This window comes from Pollachius pollachius (assembly GCF_949987615.1).
Source record: "Pollachius pollachius genome assembly, chromosome: 17".
Classification (NCBI taxonomy): domain Eukaryota; kingdom Metazoa; phylum Chordata; class Actinopteri; order Gadiformes; family Gadidae; genus Pollachius; species Pollachius pollachius.
The window spans coordinates 17,172,403-17,190,517 of record NC_136950.1 but is presented as its reverse complement, the minus strand read 5'-3'; the positions used below and the strand labels follow the sequence as shown (position 1 = coordinate 17,190,517).

General features: G+C 46.0%; 2 protein-coding genes across 9 annotated transcripts in view; both read left to right on the top strand.

The window, feature by feature from the left end:
• kiaa1217 (KIAA1217 ortholog) overlaps nucleotides 1-3,604 on the top strand; it is a 76,359-nt gene extending 72,755 nt beyond the window's left edge. For all 8 annotated transcript variants that reach the window (XM_079754689.1, XM_079754684.1, XM_079754683.1 and 5 more), the window contains 2 exons: nucleotides 483-608; nucleotides 1,771-3,604. In XM_079754689.1, coding sequence (XP_079610815.1) covers nucleotides 483-608; nucleotides 1,771-2,307 — 663 coding nt within the window. In that variant the 3' untranslated portion in view covers nucleotides 2,308-3,604. The remainder of the gene's footprint in view (nucleotides 1-482; nucleotides 609-1,770) is intronic.
• A 3,397-nt stretch (nucleotides 3,605-7,001) lies between these two features.
• Nucleotides 7,002-17,636, top strand: nsun6 (NOP2/Sun RNA methyltransferase 6). Its single transcript, XM_079755263.1, has 12 exons — nucleotides 7,002-7,017; nucleotides 7,608-7,693; nucleotides 7,783-7,938; nucleotides 8,522-8,619; nucleotides 10,076-10,182; nucleotides 10,494-10,647; nucleotides 11,769-11,850; nucleotides 12,551-12,670; nucleotides 13,003-13,150; nucleotides 13,571-13,716; nucleotides 15,198-15,323; nucleotides 15,917-17,636. The coding sequence occupies exons 2-12, from the start codon at nucleotides 7,619-7,621 to the stop codon at nucleotides 16,193-16,195; spliced, it is 1,491 nt and encodes a 496-aa protein (XP_079611389.1). The 5' UTR covers nucleotides 7,002-7,017; nucleotides 7,608-7,618; the 3' UTR covers nucleotides 16,196-17,636.
• The last annotated feature ends 479 nt before the right edge of the window (nucleotides 17,637-18,115 follow it).

Genomic DNA, 18,115 nt, shown 5'->3' with positions numbered 1-18,115 from the left:
CCCTCTCTAATCGATGAGATTACACGTTTATTAATCCAATTCTTGGGAGTTTGGAAATGTTGGAAATGTCTCCTTGGGCTCTTCACCCAGCCTGTATGAGATCATGGTTTCCATGATTGAAGAGTGGCATTTCCCTCCTCTTCCCTCTCATCTTTCCACTGCTCCACCGCTAACCGGGGTCTTCAACCAGTGGGAACGCTCTGTCCTGGGATTGAAGCTGTTACACTGACCGCTCTCTGTGTGCTTTCTTGTCCTCAGCTGCATGAACTGTTTGTATATTTTATGTTTATGTATTTTGGGTGACGGTTGGAGGGGGTTGCATGTGCTGTCCCTGGTGATATATAAATGGTGTTCTTACTGTTGAACCAACTGGGAATTCACCTGTTTTATACCTTTTTGTCCTTTCTCTCACCTTCCCATGTGCTGTTTTTGTTTTTCTTTTGTTTATCTCCTGTTTGTGTTTGGTTTGGGTCCTCTTGCAGAGCCTCGTTTCTCCTACTAGTCGGATGCCCGTCCCCTTGTCCACGAAGGCCCGGCAGTCGCCCGGTAACACCGAAAAACCAGCAAAACAACCCAAACTACCGGATGCTCAGAGGCAGTTCCGACAGGTAGTTTTACCCTAGGGCTTCACTACGGGCCACCGGAAACACTTTCGCCTGAAGGGTTTTTCAAAATAAGAGCTTGACGTTGACATTAAAGTTTAGGGTTGGGGGTTTTAAGAAAGAAAAATCAAAATGGCCACCGAGACGCCTGGCGTGGATCTGTTGTTTCCTCCTCTGGAGTCGTCTTGGACTGGAAGGCATGACTCTTTGACTGTTCCATCCCGTAATAATAACACCACTGTATGCTTCTGCATGTCCTCACTGCTCACGGCTTTCACTGTGTTGGCGAATAAAGAACAAAAAAGGAGAGATGGCAAAAAGACGAGTGAGGTGTTCCCCCGTCACTCACTGCGTGGTCGCTCCCTTTCCCATCACAGTTGAGTTCCTAAACAGTGTTGCATTCCCCCCAATCCCCCCCAATGCTTTCTCTGAAGCTAACCAACCTAGCCGCTACGCTTCCCTCCCCACCCACAATGCACTTCCCCTGAGAGACACACTTTACTGCACCGCTACTAAATCTCTCACTGATATTTTTCCTCTACTAAGAAACCCTCAACAACCAAAACCAGCTGCACCAACAGAACGCTCCTCGAGAATGATCTGTCTGCACCCAGTCTGTCTGTACACTGATCTGTCTGCACCCAGTCTGCCTGTACACTGATCTGTCTGCAACCAGTCTGCCTGCACACCGACCTGTCTGCATCTAACTCTACCGCCTACTGCTATCTCCTAGCTGACTCTATCGGCTAACTCCCTCAATCTCCTAGCTACCTATCTACCAGCTAACTTCCTCTATCTAGTAGTTAACTCTAATTGCTTACTCTACTTGTTGACTCTTTGCTAACTAACTCTGTGTACTTGCTAAGGAAACCTATCCACTAGATTGTACACTAGCTAACTCTTGTGTGTAACAGCTTTTGCATCGGTCTGCTTCTCTGTCACCTAACTCTGCTTCCTCTTAACTCGCCTTCTTGTAAAGCATCTGTCCCTGTGTGTAGCCGACAAGAAGCAAAGCTCTCCTTGTAGTCTCTGTAGTCCTGTCTTAGCCATGTCTCTGTGTCCGTAACCTTAGAGGTCCGTGTTGTCCTGTTGCCTTTGTGTGATACTTGTTGTTTCATTTGATCCTCTGTTGACCACCTCTGTCTGTTCTGGCATCTCTTGTTTGCAGGGTAACGGGAGTGCTAAGCGAGCGGATCATAAAGTGCCCTCCCCTTCTGTCTCTAAAATCCCTGCTTTTTATCCTAGCGCCACTAAAGGCACCTCCGCCCCCAACCCGGATGCAACTAACACCAATAACCCTTCCTCCTCTTCTTCCTCCTCCTCCTCTTCCTCCAACAACAAGTCCTCCCTCCCCTCCCCCCACCACCCTCCCCGTTCCAGCTCCTCCTCCTCCTCCTCGCACCTCCCCTCCCTCTCTAACGGAAACCCTAAACTCACTCCTGCTCCTCCCTCACAGCACGCCGGTAAAACTCTCTCCCTCTCCTCCCCCCAGACCCAAAACATACGAGTGCACTCCTACTCCTCTTCATCCTCCTCCTACTCCTCCTCCTCTTCCTCCTCTCCCTCCCCTCTGTCGCCCACCCCCCTGGGTCCGGGCGGGAGGAGCATTCGCACCATACACACGCCCAGCTTCACCAGCTACAGGTCTCACAACGGCTCCAGCGCCAAGTCCTGCATCCCTACCGCGACTAAGGACTCCGCCTAGCGCTAGCGCCCTGACGTTAGCCTAGCTCCAGCACTGTAGCGCCAGCGTCGTAGCACCGGCACCGTTGCAACAGAACTGTTGCACCCCCCGAACCGACGCGTTAGCTTAGCATTGCTCTAGCGCCAGCTCCATAGCGCTATCCCCATAGTGTTGTAGCACCGTGGCGCTATCACAGTAGTGTTAGCCTAGAGCTAGCACCGTAGCAACAGCAACATAGCATTAGCCTAGCACTAGCACCATGGAACAAGCATCATTGTGTTAGCACCCTAGCCTAGTACCGTAGCATGTTATCCTAGCGTTGCCCCTCCAGCTCCCAGGGCTAGCGGCTAATTTTGCTTTGTTTTGCTCTTTTGTTTTTTGTTCTGTTTTGTTCTCCATCTTGTTGAAAATAGTATTAAGCGATGCACTCTTCCATGCTTTTAGTTCTCACCCCCAGATGGTGTCCTTGTGCCACTGCAGTTGTATTTCCCCGTTTTTGTATATTAAGATGAAACCGCTTTTACGAAGCGTTTTAATACGAGGGGATTCAGAGCTTCACGTCTCCTAGTTGAATTATTTTGTCTGGAAGTCTTTCGGGGGTCAGAGCTTTCATGGGGTGGAAAAAAAAAATTCAGAAAGAAATTGATGATGTTGTATTGTTGCTGTTCACTGAGACTGCCATGTAGACCTGTGTGTGTGTTTTTTTTAAATCAGAAAACTAAATGATCATAGTTGTTTTTTTATTTGCCGGACTTTCCCTGTTAAAGCCTTTTTACAAACATAGAGTACGTATCCAGATGTTTTACTACAGCATTAATGCAATAGTGTTGCAGAACATCTGTCCGTATGCACTGCTGATTCTTCTCAAGGTGCTTCACTGCATCATGACCGTCTCCATGGCAGTGAGTCTCTTTGCCAAAGCCGTTGTACAGTGTGGTTAGAAGGCCCGTCTCCACTCCTGGGACTAGATTTGATGTCCACGCCCAGGGCCAAGGCCTGATTTCAGTAGCTTTCTCTAGGAAATGTCTCCTAGCATTTATCATTGGTCTAAATGTATACATTACTAAAACACATGACGATAAACTGTTCTACTATGTGTACATAGAAGCTTCTGGTGAGAAATGGAGTAGTTTTGTTAACGTAACAAAGTTTATTTGGATGCATGCATTGCGGGGAACCTTATAGGGGAGAGTTGTAAAGGACTGTTTGCACAGATAGATTTTGTATATATTTTGTTTTGTAAAGCTGTTATCTCTAAAGCGACGTGGCTTTTAACTGTCTCAATAAAGATCTGCATGCTTTGAATGCATTTACATTACTGCACGTATCCACGCGTCATTCATTGTGTGTGTGTGTTCGTGTGTGATGTTTGCGTGTGTGCGTGCGTGCGTGTATGTTTAATTATACCTATATATTCCATTTGTAATAGGAATAGTTTTATGATGTTGGTTATAATGCTAATCATGATTAGAAAGGTAAATGTAGGAGTTTTAATGTTCTCCATGGCCATCAGACTATAGACCAGGGGTCAGCAACCTTTTCAACATGCAGTGCCAGTTTGACATTTTCTCGTTAATGAGTGTGCCTTAATCAACAATATATTAAAAATTAAGATGAATTATGACACAGCGACCAAAAACATTTCCAGAAGACCTGGAATTGTACTATTTCCATATAGTCCACAATCATGCATCAACATTTTAAATGTTTTTTTGGTTGTTATATTTGCAACATGGGCTTTCAAAATTATACTAACATATCAGAAACATTCAAAAAATCTTTGGAAAAAATAAGTTTTTGCACTGTGAGAAATGTAAAAAACGAGAATATATGAGAATGTTGGAGCATCCACATCAATATCTTTAAGACATGTACAGCTTTGCAAAACCATGTGAAGGCAATGCATACAGGCCACTTGCAACAATATTTTAAATATTTTCTTCTCTATAACTCACAACCAGTGTTGGGAACGTTACTTTAAAAAAGTAATTAGTTATAGTTACTCACTACTTGTTCCAAAAAGTAACTGAGTTAGTAACTGAATTACACTGAATTACTAGTTACCAGGGGAAGTAACTATTTGCGTTACTGTAAAAAAAATGAAGTTGCTATGTGTCAAAGAATTTGGATTTTTCTGAGCAGTTTTCACTTGGCCTTAATGTGTTAAATGGTTGAACTGCCCATTCAAGGCCCCGATATGCTTCCAACTGAGGCCCCGTCCACACTAACCCGGGTTAATCTACAAACGCATAAATGTTTATCCGTTTAGCCCTTCCGTCCACACTAAAACTGAGAATTCCGACACTGAAAACTATGCTTTTCGAAAATGATCGCTGAGGTGGATGAATGTGAAAACGCTGGGTTCGCGTTGTAGTGTGGACAGGGTAGACGGAGGCTTTCAGAAACGATGACGTTCGGTTGCCATGACACTGCCACAAGCTTGCGCTCGAGACCGAGACGCTCATCAAAAAAATGGCAGGTGAAATGAAAATGATGATCTCTCTGTACAATGTACTAATTTATCTCCAGAAACAACTCGACATATTGGCTCAAACATATTCGTTGCTCCAACGCCGGAGGCGAGTGCTGTACTAATGTTCTTCAGTGATGGCAAAAAACCGAAAGACGACAGTTCAAACCGTACTTGGAGCGGCGTTTCTGGACAAGACCGGGTCGAAAATGATTAACCAGCTGTTCAACTGTAAATATCAGCTGATCGCGCGCCTGTAATCTAAACAGAGAGGCGTGGAGGAGTTACCATGACAACAACTGTTTATCAAAATAATTTCAGTGTGGAACGTGGATGCGAAACATTCCGAAAACGATCTGAAAACGGAGATCATTTTCATTGCGGATGTGCGTTTTTACATTTACCCGGGTTAGTGTGGATGGGGCCTGAATTTCATTTGCTTGGTTGCAAAGGCTGTGGGACGTCTGCCGAATACTACAGATGCCAACGTTTCATCCGGACTCGCCATTTCTGCTGCTTCATCGAATCTGTTTGGTGTGTGCGTTTGCGTGTGTGTGTGGCGCGCGTGTCCTGGCTTGTGTGTAAAAACACTGGTTACGATTGGCTACCGTGAAACATGACTCTGCCCTAGCAAATCATAATCGCTTATCTCATTTTTAACCCACCCGGTCTCCTCTCTAGCAGTTTGTGTTTGGAGCCAAGGGTGCATTCGGATTAAGCAGTCTATTCAATCAATTCATAGTAACGCACTGCATTTTTCGTACAGTAACGGTAACGGTGTTGTAACGACGGAAATAGTTAGATATTAGTTAGATATATAGGTAGTTATTAGTGAGATTACCCGTTACTGAAAAAATAACGGCGTTACCTAACGCCGTTATTTTAAACGGCGTTATTACCAACACTGCTCACAACATAGGTTTAAAAACTATTAATTGATCCCATTTCAGAACACTGCTTTCTGTAACTAATTTAAACATAATTGCACTGGGAGGAAATGCCCAAAATAGAATAAATTGCAACATAAAGTAGTAGAAATGATTATTATAGCGCCGGTCGGGAAGAGACGGAAGAATGAGAAGGGGGACCGTCTCAACCGTCTCGACGGTTCAACCGTTTAGTACAACTGTCGCGCCCCTTACACCGCACGACTACGAGAGTTTCTTTTTATTGGGACGACTTCACAAATAGTAGCTCAGGTGTACAACGGACACGTCACTCTCGGTGGCGGTGTCAACAACAATGAAAATGAACATGTTAATAGAACACCCAACATCCCGAACCCATTAATCCCACTTAACCCTAACAACAGAATCATTTACAAAACCCCTTTTGTCAACTGACAACCCCAATTCCCAGAATCCCCCGCGGCTCTGGAACATGGCGCCCACACCCGTGGTCGACACACTATGCGGCCCCATTGTGCTGTGAAATTTTTTAATAATAATAATTATTATTTTTTAACATTTTTTTTCCAAGTGTGCCAATGATTATGCTGCCCCGTGCCAGTGGTGGCACGCGTGCCTAGGGTTGCCGACCCCTGCTATAGACTGTGGTTTGGTTGGGTTTTTATTAGAATTTACGCTGTACAAATTTAAATTCACAATGTATATCTTTGAATTTAGATATATAATTGTAGCATATAGAATATGTACATTATATAATTCTATAGTATTTTTTTGTTTCAAGATGTAAATCAGCCATGATGTAAATCAGCCATGATGTAAATCAACCATGAGGTAAATCAACCAAGATTTCCGTTAAATTGTAAGTAATATCTAAATTAAAAATCTATTCCATGATTGATGGAAGAACCACCTTTAGCAAACAATGGGTACTTTTGATGACAGAAAATTGTAGAAATGATTAGAAAACAATATAAGGGTGAAATGGTCTTGGAGATGAAAAGAGCGTTTTTGAAATTATGACTAAATAAGAAGAAAGCTATAGTTTATAAACCAATGGATATGTAACTTATATTTATGATTATAATAATAAATATATACACTATTTTGTAATGTTAACCAGCTACACTTCGTTTGTTTAATAATACCTGTATTCATTTTTATTTAAGGTTATATTTGAATCCGATAAATGTAATTCTTCTTGTTTTTAATAATAATAATTGGTTATTCAACATAAAATTAAAGCAATTCCTCTGGTAAAGATTTATTATTTATAAGATATAATCTTCTACGTCATCGTCACCACGTGTGTCAACACGCTGACGTAGACGGAAGCAGCTCCTCGGCGAGAGACACGTGAGTAGAGAGCATGAGGTTAATAAACCTTTAATTACACACTTAAACACTTATAGTCCTACAGGACATGTTGAGTATAAAACGAGGCATTCCAGCGTTATGTCACTATTATAACTGGTGTGTGCACTGGTTTGGGTTCGTATTTTACTGGTACCGCCACTGGTCCCAGTTCAGTTCGGTGCGACTGGAGGGTTCTCTTCCCCTGAGGAGAACACGTGACTAAACCATGAAAGGAACCACCAGCCGTCCTTCATAATACTAGTAGGGTTGACTTGTAACCGGAAAGTTGCTAGTTCGATCCCCGGCTCCTCCTAGCTGAGTGTCGAGGTGTCTCTGAGTAAGACGCCTCACCCTGACTGCTCCCGACGAGTGTGCGAATGTGAGGCTGAATGGGTGAATGTCAGGCAATGTTGCAAAGCGCTTTGAGTGCCCACTGGTTAGAAAAGCGCTAAGTAAACGCAGTCCGTTTACCATTAAAGATCTCGATCTTATCCCTGTTATAAACGACCAGTATTGACCACCCGTTAGGCCCTCTGTCAACATCACGTGGTCGGCTGTTCATGTCCGATACCACTTTCATGTCACACCAGGACCTGAAGAAATGTCCGTCTTCCCACGGGTCTCCCTCCGACCCGAGGTCTATGAACATCTGAGACACGTCTTCCTGAACCAGGAGGTGAGACGGTAACCATGGTCCCCACCTGTATTCACCACGTCACCAACTGTATTCACCACGTCCTCACCCGCCCTCCTCCCGCCGTCCAGCTGCTGGCCGCCGTCGGCCGGGCGGAGGCGGAGCGGCGGTTCCAGGGGCTGCTGATGGTCCTGTCCCACCCCCCGGGGTTCACCTGCGTCCGGGCCAGCACCCACCTGGCCCCGCTGGAGGAGGTCCGCCGCCGGCTGGCACAGGAGCTGCAGCAGGTGAGGAGGAGAGCTTTAGAAGGGTGGTCTTCACAAGGAGCTGATAACAGGGTGGTCTCCATAGGGACTGATAACAGGGTGGTCTCCATAGGGACTGATGGCAGGGTGGTCTCCATAGGGACTGATAACAGGGTGGTCTCCATAGGGACTGATGGCAGGGTGGTCTCCATAGGGACTGATAACAGGATGGTCTCCATAGGGACTGATGGCAGGGTGGTCTCCATAGGGACTGATAACAGGGTGGTCTCCATAGGGACTGATGGCAGGGTGGTCTCCATAGGGACTGATAACAGGGTGGTCTCCATAGGGACTGATAACAGGGTGGTCTCCATAGGGACTGATGGCAGGGTGGTCTCCATAGGGACTGATAACAGGGTGGTCTCCATAGGGACTGATGGCAGGGTGGTCTCCATAGGGACTGATAACAGGGTGGTCTCCATAGGGACTGATGGCAGGGTGTTCTCCACATGAGGAGCTGATAACAGGGTGGTCTCCATAGGGACTGATAACAGGGTGGTCTCCATAGGGACTGATAGCAGGGTGTTCTCCACATGAGGAGCTGATAACAGGGTGGTCTCTACAGCAGCAGCAGAGGTCTGGCTCGCCGGCGGCGGTTGCCGTGGATATTCTCTTGCATCCCCTGGTTCCAGATGTGCTGCTGCTGCCGGTCATCGGGCCCAGGTACCCACACACACCCACACATCTGGAAATCACTTCTGTCAGATCGTAGCTGGAAAAATCGAAAGGTTCCTTTGACAAAACCTTTTTTGATTTTTTTCAAAAAGTGTTTCCTGTATTATATTACAGGGTTTACCGGTTTGCCCTAGACCCAAGGTTAATTGTTTACATTTTCTGTTGGGGCATATCAACCATCAGGTATAACAACCATCATTTCTGTTAAATTCACCTTCTTTCACGGTGTAAATTGTGAAATTTACACCAACCATGGAGGTTTTTGCAAAGAGGGGAGACGCACACAATTGACTGAGTTTAACAAAAAGGTTTATTATAACCAGGTGAATATAACATAACGTAAGGTATGGCGTGTGTATTCAATCTAGTCAGTGATGTAAGTGTGTGTGTGTACGTAAAAGTGTATGGGTGTAGTGTTGTAAGGTGTAAACTTACCTAGGATTCAACTAGACCAACGGAACCAACAATAAGTGATGCCTCCCAAAGGAGAACCACCCCCCCACTGGGCTCACAGGTCTACTTAAATAAGCTCAGCTCAGGTGTTGTCAATGAGCTGCTGCTGGTCCTGTCCCAGGTCGTGACAATCCGTTGTCGAGCCATTGACATTCACTCTAATCCAAACTAGTTTTTATCAGCTCCCAAAAGCTGTGGCTTTACTCGGTCCTCAACAAGTAAGGGCAAACAGACTGCCCTGGTTAGTGGTACCAACAAACAAATCCACAAGTTCAATACTGCTACACTACACTGCACATGCTCGTGGACTTAGGGACTGAGGCGGCGGTGAGAACTCTTGAATGTTAAATGTGGGTGTTATGAACACAGGGTGAGTTTTGGATAAAAATGTGGATTTTCTGTCGCTTCGACCCAGCAGATAAAATGGACTGACCAGTGGTAAAATAGTGAAACGTGTGTTCAGACTAGTTTTTCATTCAACCAGGAAGTCAATGCTTAGGCTGCGTTCGAATGAATTAAACCCTCCCTCCTACACTTAACATCGGCCCTTACTTGAATATTGTTCTCACTTAGAATTCAGAAGTATCATTATCATTCTGAATCGAAACTCGTGGATGGTTAGTTTGTGAGCCCTTCTGGACAAAAGGTGTCGGAACGCTCTTGACGTGTGTTGGGCCAAGCCGAGGTCAACTCTGGAGATGCTGCTCACTCGTCTGGAACAAAGAGGAGGGGAGCGGGACAAAACCACTGCTGATTTACTACTGGGAATAGAACCAATTAACCTGGGGTCTTCAAAGCCTGGCAAACCCCGTTAAGCTGCTGCAGGTACGATTCCCAAGTCAACGCGAGAGATGGAGCGCAGAGAGAGGCAGCATAAGATTAAAAAAAATAGACCTAATAAAAGTCAAACAAATGAAATGACAAATCTTTAAGAGTCATTAACCTTTAACGAACGGAACGAACCGTCTGAATAAAGGTTGTCTTCCTCCAGGTCCCTGGTCCCGTTGAGGTCAGAGGTCGTGGTGGGGGCCCAGTGTGGCTCCGCCGTGTTGAGGGGTGCAAACGTCTTCGCCCCGGGGATCGTGGCCACGCCCAAGTGTAAGGCCACGCCCCCTCATGATGACACCCTCTTACTCTGTGACATAATTCACACGTTCGTACCAACAGTCCACATATGCCCTTACCAATTAAAGAGGCTTCTTTCTCATCCTAGCGAGGGATCCTGAGCCTAGGGAGGCATCCAGCTCATACAGGAAGCCACTCATCCTCCCACTTCCTACCTCCGGTCCTCTCTAACTCCTCCCATCTTCTATCTTCTAACACAACCGATACAAACCGTATAAATAAGGTTCCGATGTGCGTGTCCAGAAGGTTCAGTGTGTATAAAATTATGCCTGTCTCCCTGTCAGTCATGAAGCCGGGCGACGCGGTGTCGGTGTTCTCTGACGTGGACAGCCGCTGCACCCGCGGGTGCACCAAGCCCTTCCAGGGGAACAAGGTGTTTGTGGGTAATGGAGTCTCCGAGATGCACCGCGCCGCCATCTTCGCCCAGGAACCCGCCAAGTAAGAAGACCCTCCTCCTCCTCCTTATGATTATTCATTACTGTTCACGTCAATAACATCAACAACATCACACACTTGTTGTATGTTGTCTGTCCTGGCACCTAAAGGGCTGTATTTGGTTCCACGTCATCACACCGCAAGGGGGTTAGCGGACCCATTACGTCCTTGCGGACCCTCCGTGCCTCCACCTCAAGGGTTTGACATGTGCCCCCCTGAAAATTGTAACATTCCGTCGAAGCAGCAGCAAGGGCTGTGATTGGTCCGCTTGCTGCAACCCAACGCAGAACCAAAACAGGTTCAGGACGGCGTCGGAGCGTCTGCGAAGTCATTGCGTTGCGTCGACGTGGAACCATAATCATCCCTTTAAGATCGTACTTAGTAGGGCTGCCCGAGTATGGGAAAATCATAATCACGATTATTTGGGTCAATATTGAAATCACGATTATTCAAACGATTATTTTTGAGTTTGAAAACATGTTGTATTTATTCAGCATGTCTCTCCCAAAAAAAAAGTTGAAACTGAGAACTTTGAAATTTGGCCTTAAAAATTACACAAAATGGTCAAAAAGATTTTTTTCCAATCTAAAATAATATACAGATATGTATCCAGCTGTTCTGCCCTTTCTATAAAACAATTTTTTATATATTTTTTTAATAAAAAAAAAATATAAAATATATATATATATATAAAATATAAAAAAATATATATATATGTCGATACTATATATCCTTACTGTACCGACAGCGATATATAGTGGTTTTTCTTTCTTCTGACGAATGTACTTATTGTTTGTCGCTTTGGATAAAAGTGTCTGCTAAATGCCCTAAATGTAATCCCAGCTCCCTTCAAAGCACGGCACAGTAGTTCTGGTCTGACCCGGTCTGGACCGTTTGTGGTTTTCCTCGGTCCTGGTCTGACCCGGTATGGACCGGTGCTGGTTTTCCTTGGATCTGGTCTGACGCGGTCTTGACCGGTTGTGGTTTCCCTTGGATCTGGTCTGACCCGGTCTGGACCGGTTGTGGTTTCCCTTGGATCTGGTCTGACCCGGTCTGGACCGGTTGTTGTTTCCCTTGGATCTGGTCTGACCCGGTCTGGACCGGTTCTGGTTGTGTCTCCTCAGGGGGTTGGGGGTCCGCATGACGGAGCCGCTCTACCAGAGCCCCTCCTTCGATGGGGTCCTGCCCGACCTGGTCTTCCTGCAGGTACCTGACCTCTGACCTGTCTCTGTACTGTCTAACCTCTACCTGCTCCTTAATGACCTGTCTCTGTACTGTCTAACCCCTACCTGTCTCTGTACTGTCTAACCACTACCTGCTCCTTAATGACCTGACTCTGTACTGTCTAACCCCTACCTGTCTCTGTACTGTCTAACCACTACCTGCTCCTTAATGACCTGTCTCTGTACTGTCTAACCCCTACCTGCTCCTTAATGACCTGTCTCTGTACTGTCTAACCCCTACCTGCTCCTTAATGACCTGTCTCTGTACTGTCTAACCCCTACCTGTCTCTGTACTGTCTAACCACTACCTGCTCCTTAATGACCTGTCTCTGTACTGTCTAACCCCTACCTGTCTCTGTACTGTCTAACCCCTACCTGTCTCTGTGCTGTCTAACCCCTACCTGTCTCTGTACTGTCTAACCCCTACCTGCTCCTTAATGACCTGTCTCTGTACTGTCTAACCCCTACCTGTCTCTGTACTGTCTAACCCCTACCTGTCTCTGTGCTGTCTAACCCCTACCTGTCTCTGTACTGTCTAACCCCTACCTGCTCCTTAATGACCTGTCTGTAATGTCTAACCCCTACCTGCTCCTTTATGAAATGCATCTGAATTCACGAGTCCATTTGGATCAAAGTGTTGATCACTGTGTGTGTGTGTGTGTGTGTGTGTGTGTGTGTGTCAGAACCTCCCCTCGGTGGTGGTGGGTCATGTGTTGGGGCCGCACCCTGGGGAGCGCGTCCTGGACATGTGCGCTGCTCCGGGGGGGAAGACCTGCCACCTGGCCGGGCTCATGAAGAACCAGGTACACACACAATGCCTTTATATTCATATATTTACACAGTATATAAATATATCCAGTTAGTTTATATAATGTACATTTATATGTATGTATATACCGTATATATTGACTTTATACTGTGTATAGAAATATATCCAGTATATATCCCGTAAGTAAGTTCAGGTCATATATACATACATTTTTAAAGCATTTCCTTCTTATAAAAGTCAAAACTACTGCCGACAAAACAACAGAAAAAGTTTATTTACATTTAGAGTTTGGAAAAAAAGAAACCGACCAATAAGAAAAGTGTCCGCTGTGTGTGTGTGTGTGTGTGTGCGTGTGCGTGTGTGCAGGGGGAGGTGCTGGCTCTGGACCGCATCAGGAGCAAGGTGGAGCTGATCCGTCAGAACGCGGCGGCGCTGCGGCTGACGTGCGTCCGGGCCTTCTGCTTCAACAGCACCCAGGCCGTGACCTCCGACCCCGCCCTGCTGGCCACTGACGGTACGGACGGCCGTCTTGGTTCAGGATTCATGGAGACTGAAGGCTAGAGGCTGGTGACTGGGGGCTCTCCTCCAGGCTTCATGGAAGCTCTCCTCCATGGCTTTCCCATGCGACCAAACGGAGCTGCTTCTGTTCCAGACCTGACACATACTCAGTGCTCACACAGATGAGCATTACAACTACAGTGACATCACACACATACGTTTCCTCTATGGGGGTTCTTCTTCAATACAATACTTATAAACACAACAGCCTCCTGGTCGGCCTCCAAACATTCTGATGATCCCAGTGTTTGAAGGCTTTCTGATCAGGACAGTAAGGACCATCCTGGGAGCCTCTAATGGGACCAGACCAACAGATTGAAGACCACTTTATCTCTCTCTCTGTCTCTCTCTCTCCCTCTTTCCCTCTCTCCCCCAGGCCCTCCGTTCCCTCCCTCCTCCTTCGACCGGGTCCTTCTGGACGCCCCCTGCTCTGGTCTGGGCCAGAGACCCAGCATGACGGTGGGCTGGAGCCTGAAGGAGATCACCTCCTACAGCCCGCTGCAGCGCAAGCTTCTCCACGCGGTACCACAGCAGCGCCAAGACACACCACTACACACTGCTACACACTACCAGACAATGTTAGACACTAGTTAGTCAGTTAGGTTCTTTATTGTTCAGCAGGGGATAATTGTTTTCACACAGTCAAGTCAAGTGGGTTTCAGGGCAGCATACATTTAAAAAGACACAACACAGTGTAGCAACACTGGGAGCCACACAGATAACAAATAAACTATTTTCCCACATATACACCAGATAAACCCTCTTCCCACATATACCACAGAAAAACATGTAGACAGAAATTAACATGACACGGACAATATACAGTGATGGAAGATCTACCTATTTTTGTTCAGTGCTATGATAGCTGAGGGGACAAAACTTATTTCAAAATGGGCTTTTCTCCAGTCTAGTACCATATATCTGCGGCCAGATGGGAGTAATTCGAAGAGTTGGTTAAGGGGGTGTTCGGGGCTGCTGACTAATACACGTGCCAGGCGTGCAATAGCAAGTCCATTTGCCTCTGACAGGCTGGGGGGGGGAGGTTGATTATCTTGGATGCTATGTGTGGGATTTTGAGGAGTCTGTTTTTGCTGGTGACAGTGAGCAGGGTGAAGAAGCAGGGGGAACAGAACATTAGGATGGGTTGGACGGTGCTTTTGTAGAGGAACAGATACTACTATACACTATCACACTGTTAAACACTATGACACACTGTTCCACACTATCAGACACACTACTGCACACTCTTACACACTACTACAAGCTATTGCAAAATAGAAGACACTGTTACACACTTCTACATGCTCTGACACACTGTGACACACTGTTACACACTGACAAACTGTTACACACTATAAGACACTGTTACACACTATAAGACACAGTTACACACTGCTACACGCTATGAGACACTGTTACACACTAGAAGAGAGATTACACAATATAACAATGTATAATATCATTTATACTCATACTGCTATAGGTATAGCAGTATGATATATAATGTATACATAATGCATATATGTATAGGTATACTGATCTATAATCTATATCTATAATGTATATATGTATAGGTATACTGATCTATAATCTATATCTATAATGTATATATGTACAGGTATACTGATCTATAATGTATATATATAATGTATATATGTATAGGTATACTGATCTATTATCTATATCTATAATGTATATATGTAGAGGTATACTGATCTATAATCTATATCTATAATGTATATATGTATAGGTATACTGATCTATAATGTATATCTATAAAATATCTATCTCTGTATACTGATCTATATCTATAATGTATATATGTATAGGTATACTGATCTATAATCTATATCTATAATGTATATATCTATGTATACTGAGCTATAATCTATATCTATAATGTATAGGTATACTGATCTATAATGTATATATCTATGTATACTGATCTATAACGTATATATCTATGTATACTGATCTATAACGTATATATCTATGTACTGCAGGCGGTGCAGCTGCTGCGGCCGGGCGGTGTCCTGGTCTACAGCACCTGTACCGTGACTCTGGCGGAGAACGAGGAGCAGGTGGCCTGGGCCCTGCACACCTACCCCTGTCTGAGCCTGGTACCCCAGGTAACACACCTACCACAGCTACACACACCTACCACAGCTACACACACCTACCCCTGTCTGAGCCTGGTACCCCAGGTAACACACCTACCACAGCTACACACACCTACCACAGCTACACACACCTACCCCTGTCTGAGCCTGGTACCCCAGGTAACACACCTACCACAGCTACACACACCTACCACAGCTACACACACCTACCCCTGTCTGAGCCTGGTACCCCAGGTAACACACCTACCACAGCTACACACACCTACCACAGCTACACACACCTACCCCTGTCTGAGCCTGGTACCCCAGGTAACACACCTACCACAGCTACACACACCTACCCCTGTCTGAGCCTGGTACCCCAGGTAACACACCTACCACAGCTACACACACCTACCACAGCTACACACACCTACCCCTGTCTGAGCCTGGTACCCCAGGTATACTACACACCTACATGTAGACACACACACCTAACGCACTTACACACACCTAAACATATACACACACCTGCCTACACTTAACAACACACACCTAATCCATCTAACAAAAACGTGTGTGTGTGTGTGTGTGTGTGTGTGTGTGTGTGTGTGTGTCCCCAGGAGCCCCATGTCGGGGGCCCGGGGCTGCCAGGCGCCGGTCTGACCCCTGATCAGCTGAAGCTCCTCCAGAGGTTCAGTCCAGAGCTGAGCAACGTGGCTCCTCCCCTCTCCACTGAGGCCCCTCCTCCCCTCTCCAATGAGGCTCCTCCCCTCTCCACTGAGGCCCCTCCTCCCCTCTCCAATGAGGCTCCTCCCCTCTCCACAGAGGCCCGGCCCCTCTCCCACCAGGCTGACCGTGACACTATCGGTTTCTTCATCGCCAAGTTCCTGAAGAACTGAGCGGTTCTCCTGGACCAGAGAGCTGAGCTGGGTTCTTCTGAAGGTTCTCTTGGACCAGAGAGCTGAGCTGGGTTCTTCTGAAGGTTCTCCTGAACCAGAGAGCTGATCTGGGTTCTCCTGGACCAGAGAGCTGGTCTGGGTTCTTCTGAAGGTTCCCCTGGACCAGAGAGCTGAGCTGGGTTCTTCTAAACGTACTTCTGGACCAGAGAGCTGATCTGGGTTCTCCTGAACGTTCTCCTGGACCAGAGAGCTGATCTGGATACATCTGAACGTTCTCCTAGCTTAAGTTTTAGGGTTTAGTTTTTGGTTTTCGGGTTAGTTTCCAATTAGGGGTTAAGGTTCTAGGGTTAGTTTTTTTTGTTCAATGGTTGGGTTCCAGCTAAGGGTAACCTACAAGGGTTTTGATTCTAGGATTAGGGTTTTGGTTCTAAAGTTAGGGTTTCTTATCTGCTTCTAGGGTAAGGGTTTCTACGGTTAGGGTAAGGATAAGGTGTTCTAGGGTTTCCTATTAGGGCTGTGGTTTCAGGGTTAAGGTTCTAGGGTTCGATATTAGGGTTAGGTTCCTTGTAGGGGTTTTGGACTAGGATTCAGAGGTTATACTTGACTTTACAATTCACCCGATATAGAAACAAGCAGCTTCTGTTACGGTCCGTCAGGGGACTTGAACCACCAGCTCTCCCCACTGCCCCATGGAGACTAGGGAGCCAAGGGCAGAGGTTATATATATATATATATATATATATATATATATGATGTCATTAAAACACTCTCTATGGTTCAATCGAATCCGGCACCAGCAGGACTTTAACCCCGGTCTCCGGTGGCTTATCCCACAGTGCTCCCCGCTACTCCACGGAGACGGAACAAGAAACAACAACTGAGGTTATAGATGACATTACAATTCAGATGACATCTCTCGTTTCAAGGTTACATTCACACACCGACGGCGATGTCAACCATGCAAGCAGCAGCCTGCTCTTCGGGAGCAGTCAGGGTGAGGTGCCTTGCTTAGGGACACCTAGACACCAAGCTAGGAGGAGCCGGGGATCGAACTAGCGACCTTCCGGTCACCAGCCAACCCACTCTACCTCCTGAGCCCCATACTCTGCGTTGATGGGTTCAGAGGTCAACCTTAGGTTTCCACGGAGACGCCCCTCACCAGGACTTGAACCCAGCGCCATCTTCTGCAGTGAGAGAGACCACTTCCTCGCTCACTACAAAGCCAACCTACTAAAGGAGATCAGAGGTCAAATGCCTCAACTACTGGGGAAAAAAGAATGTTTACATTTTTTATCTCCCTTTTATATATTTATTTATATAATACGTGAGTATTCGGACAACAACGTATCAATATGTTTTATTTGCTGGTGTATATGCCTATACAACCATTCTCAAAACCAGATTTATGTATAATGTTTGTTTGCCAACCGCTGTTCTATTGAAGACACCAATTAAAGTGTAATGCTCAAAACAGCACCAAACCTCTACAGTAGCATGATTAGGGTCCCTACACATAAAATGAAACATCAACAACTTGGTTAGTGTACCGGGAGTTTATTAAAATAGACAAGTCTGTGTGCCTTACCAGTAGGTCCATGTTTCCAGGAAGTCCACAAAAGTCGATTACCGGCTACCATCAATAATGTAATAGAGGCACCAACAAATTTAAGACAGTCAAGTATCAAGAGGGGAGATTTTTAAGTTAAATTTGTTAGGGCCTCTATTATATTATTAACGGTAACTGGTAAGAATTCTCTGGCCTGAGCTCCAACCCCTCCCATCTGAGAGAGCTGGACCTGAGCTACAATCACCCGGGAGACTCAGGAGCTACGCTGCTCTCTTCTGGACTGGAGGATCCACGCTGGAGACTGGACACTCAGGTATGGAGAGGACAGCTCACCACTCAGGGACAAAGTCTCC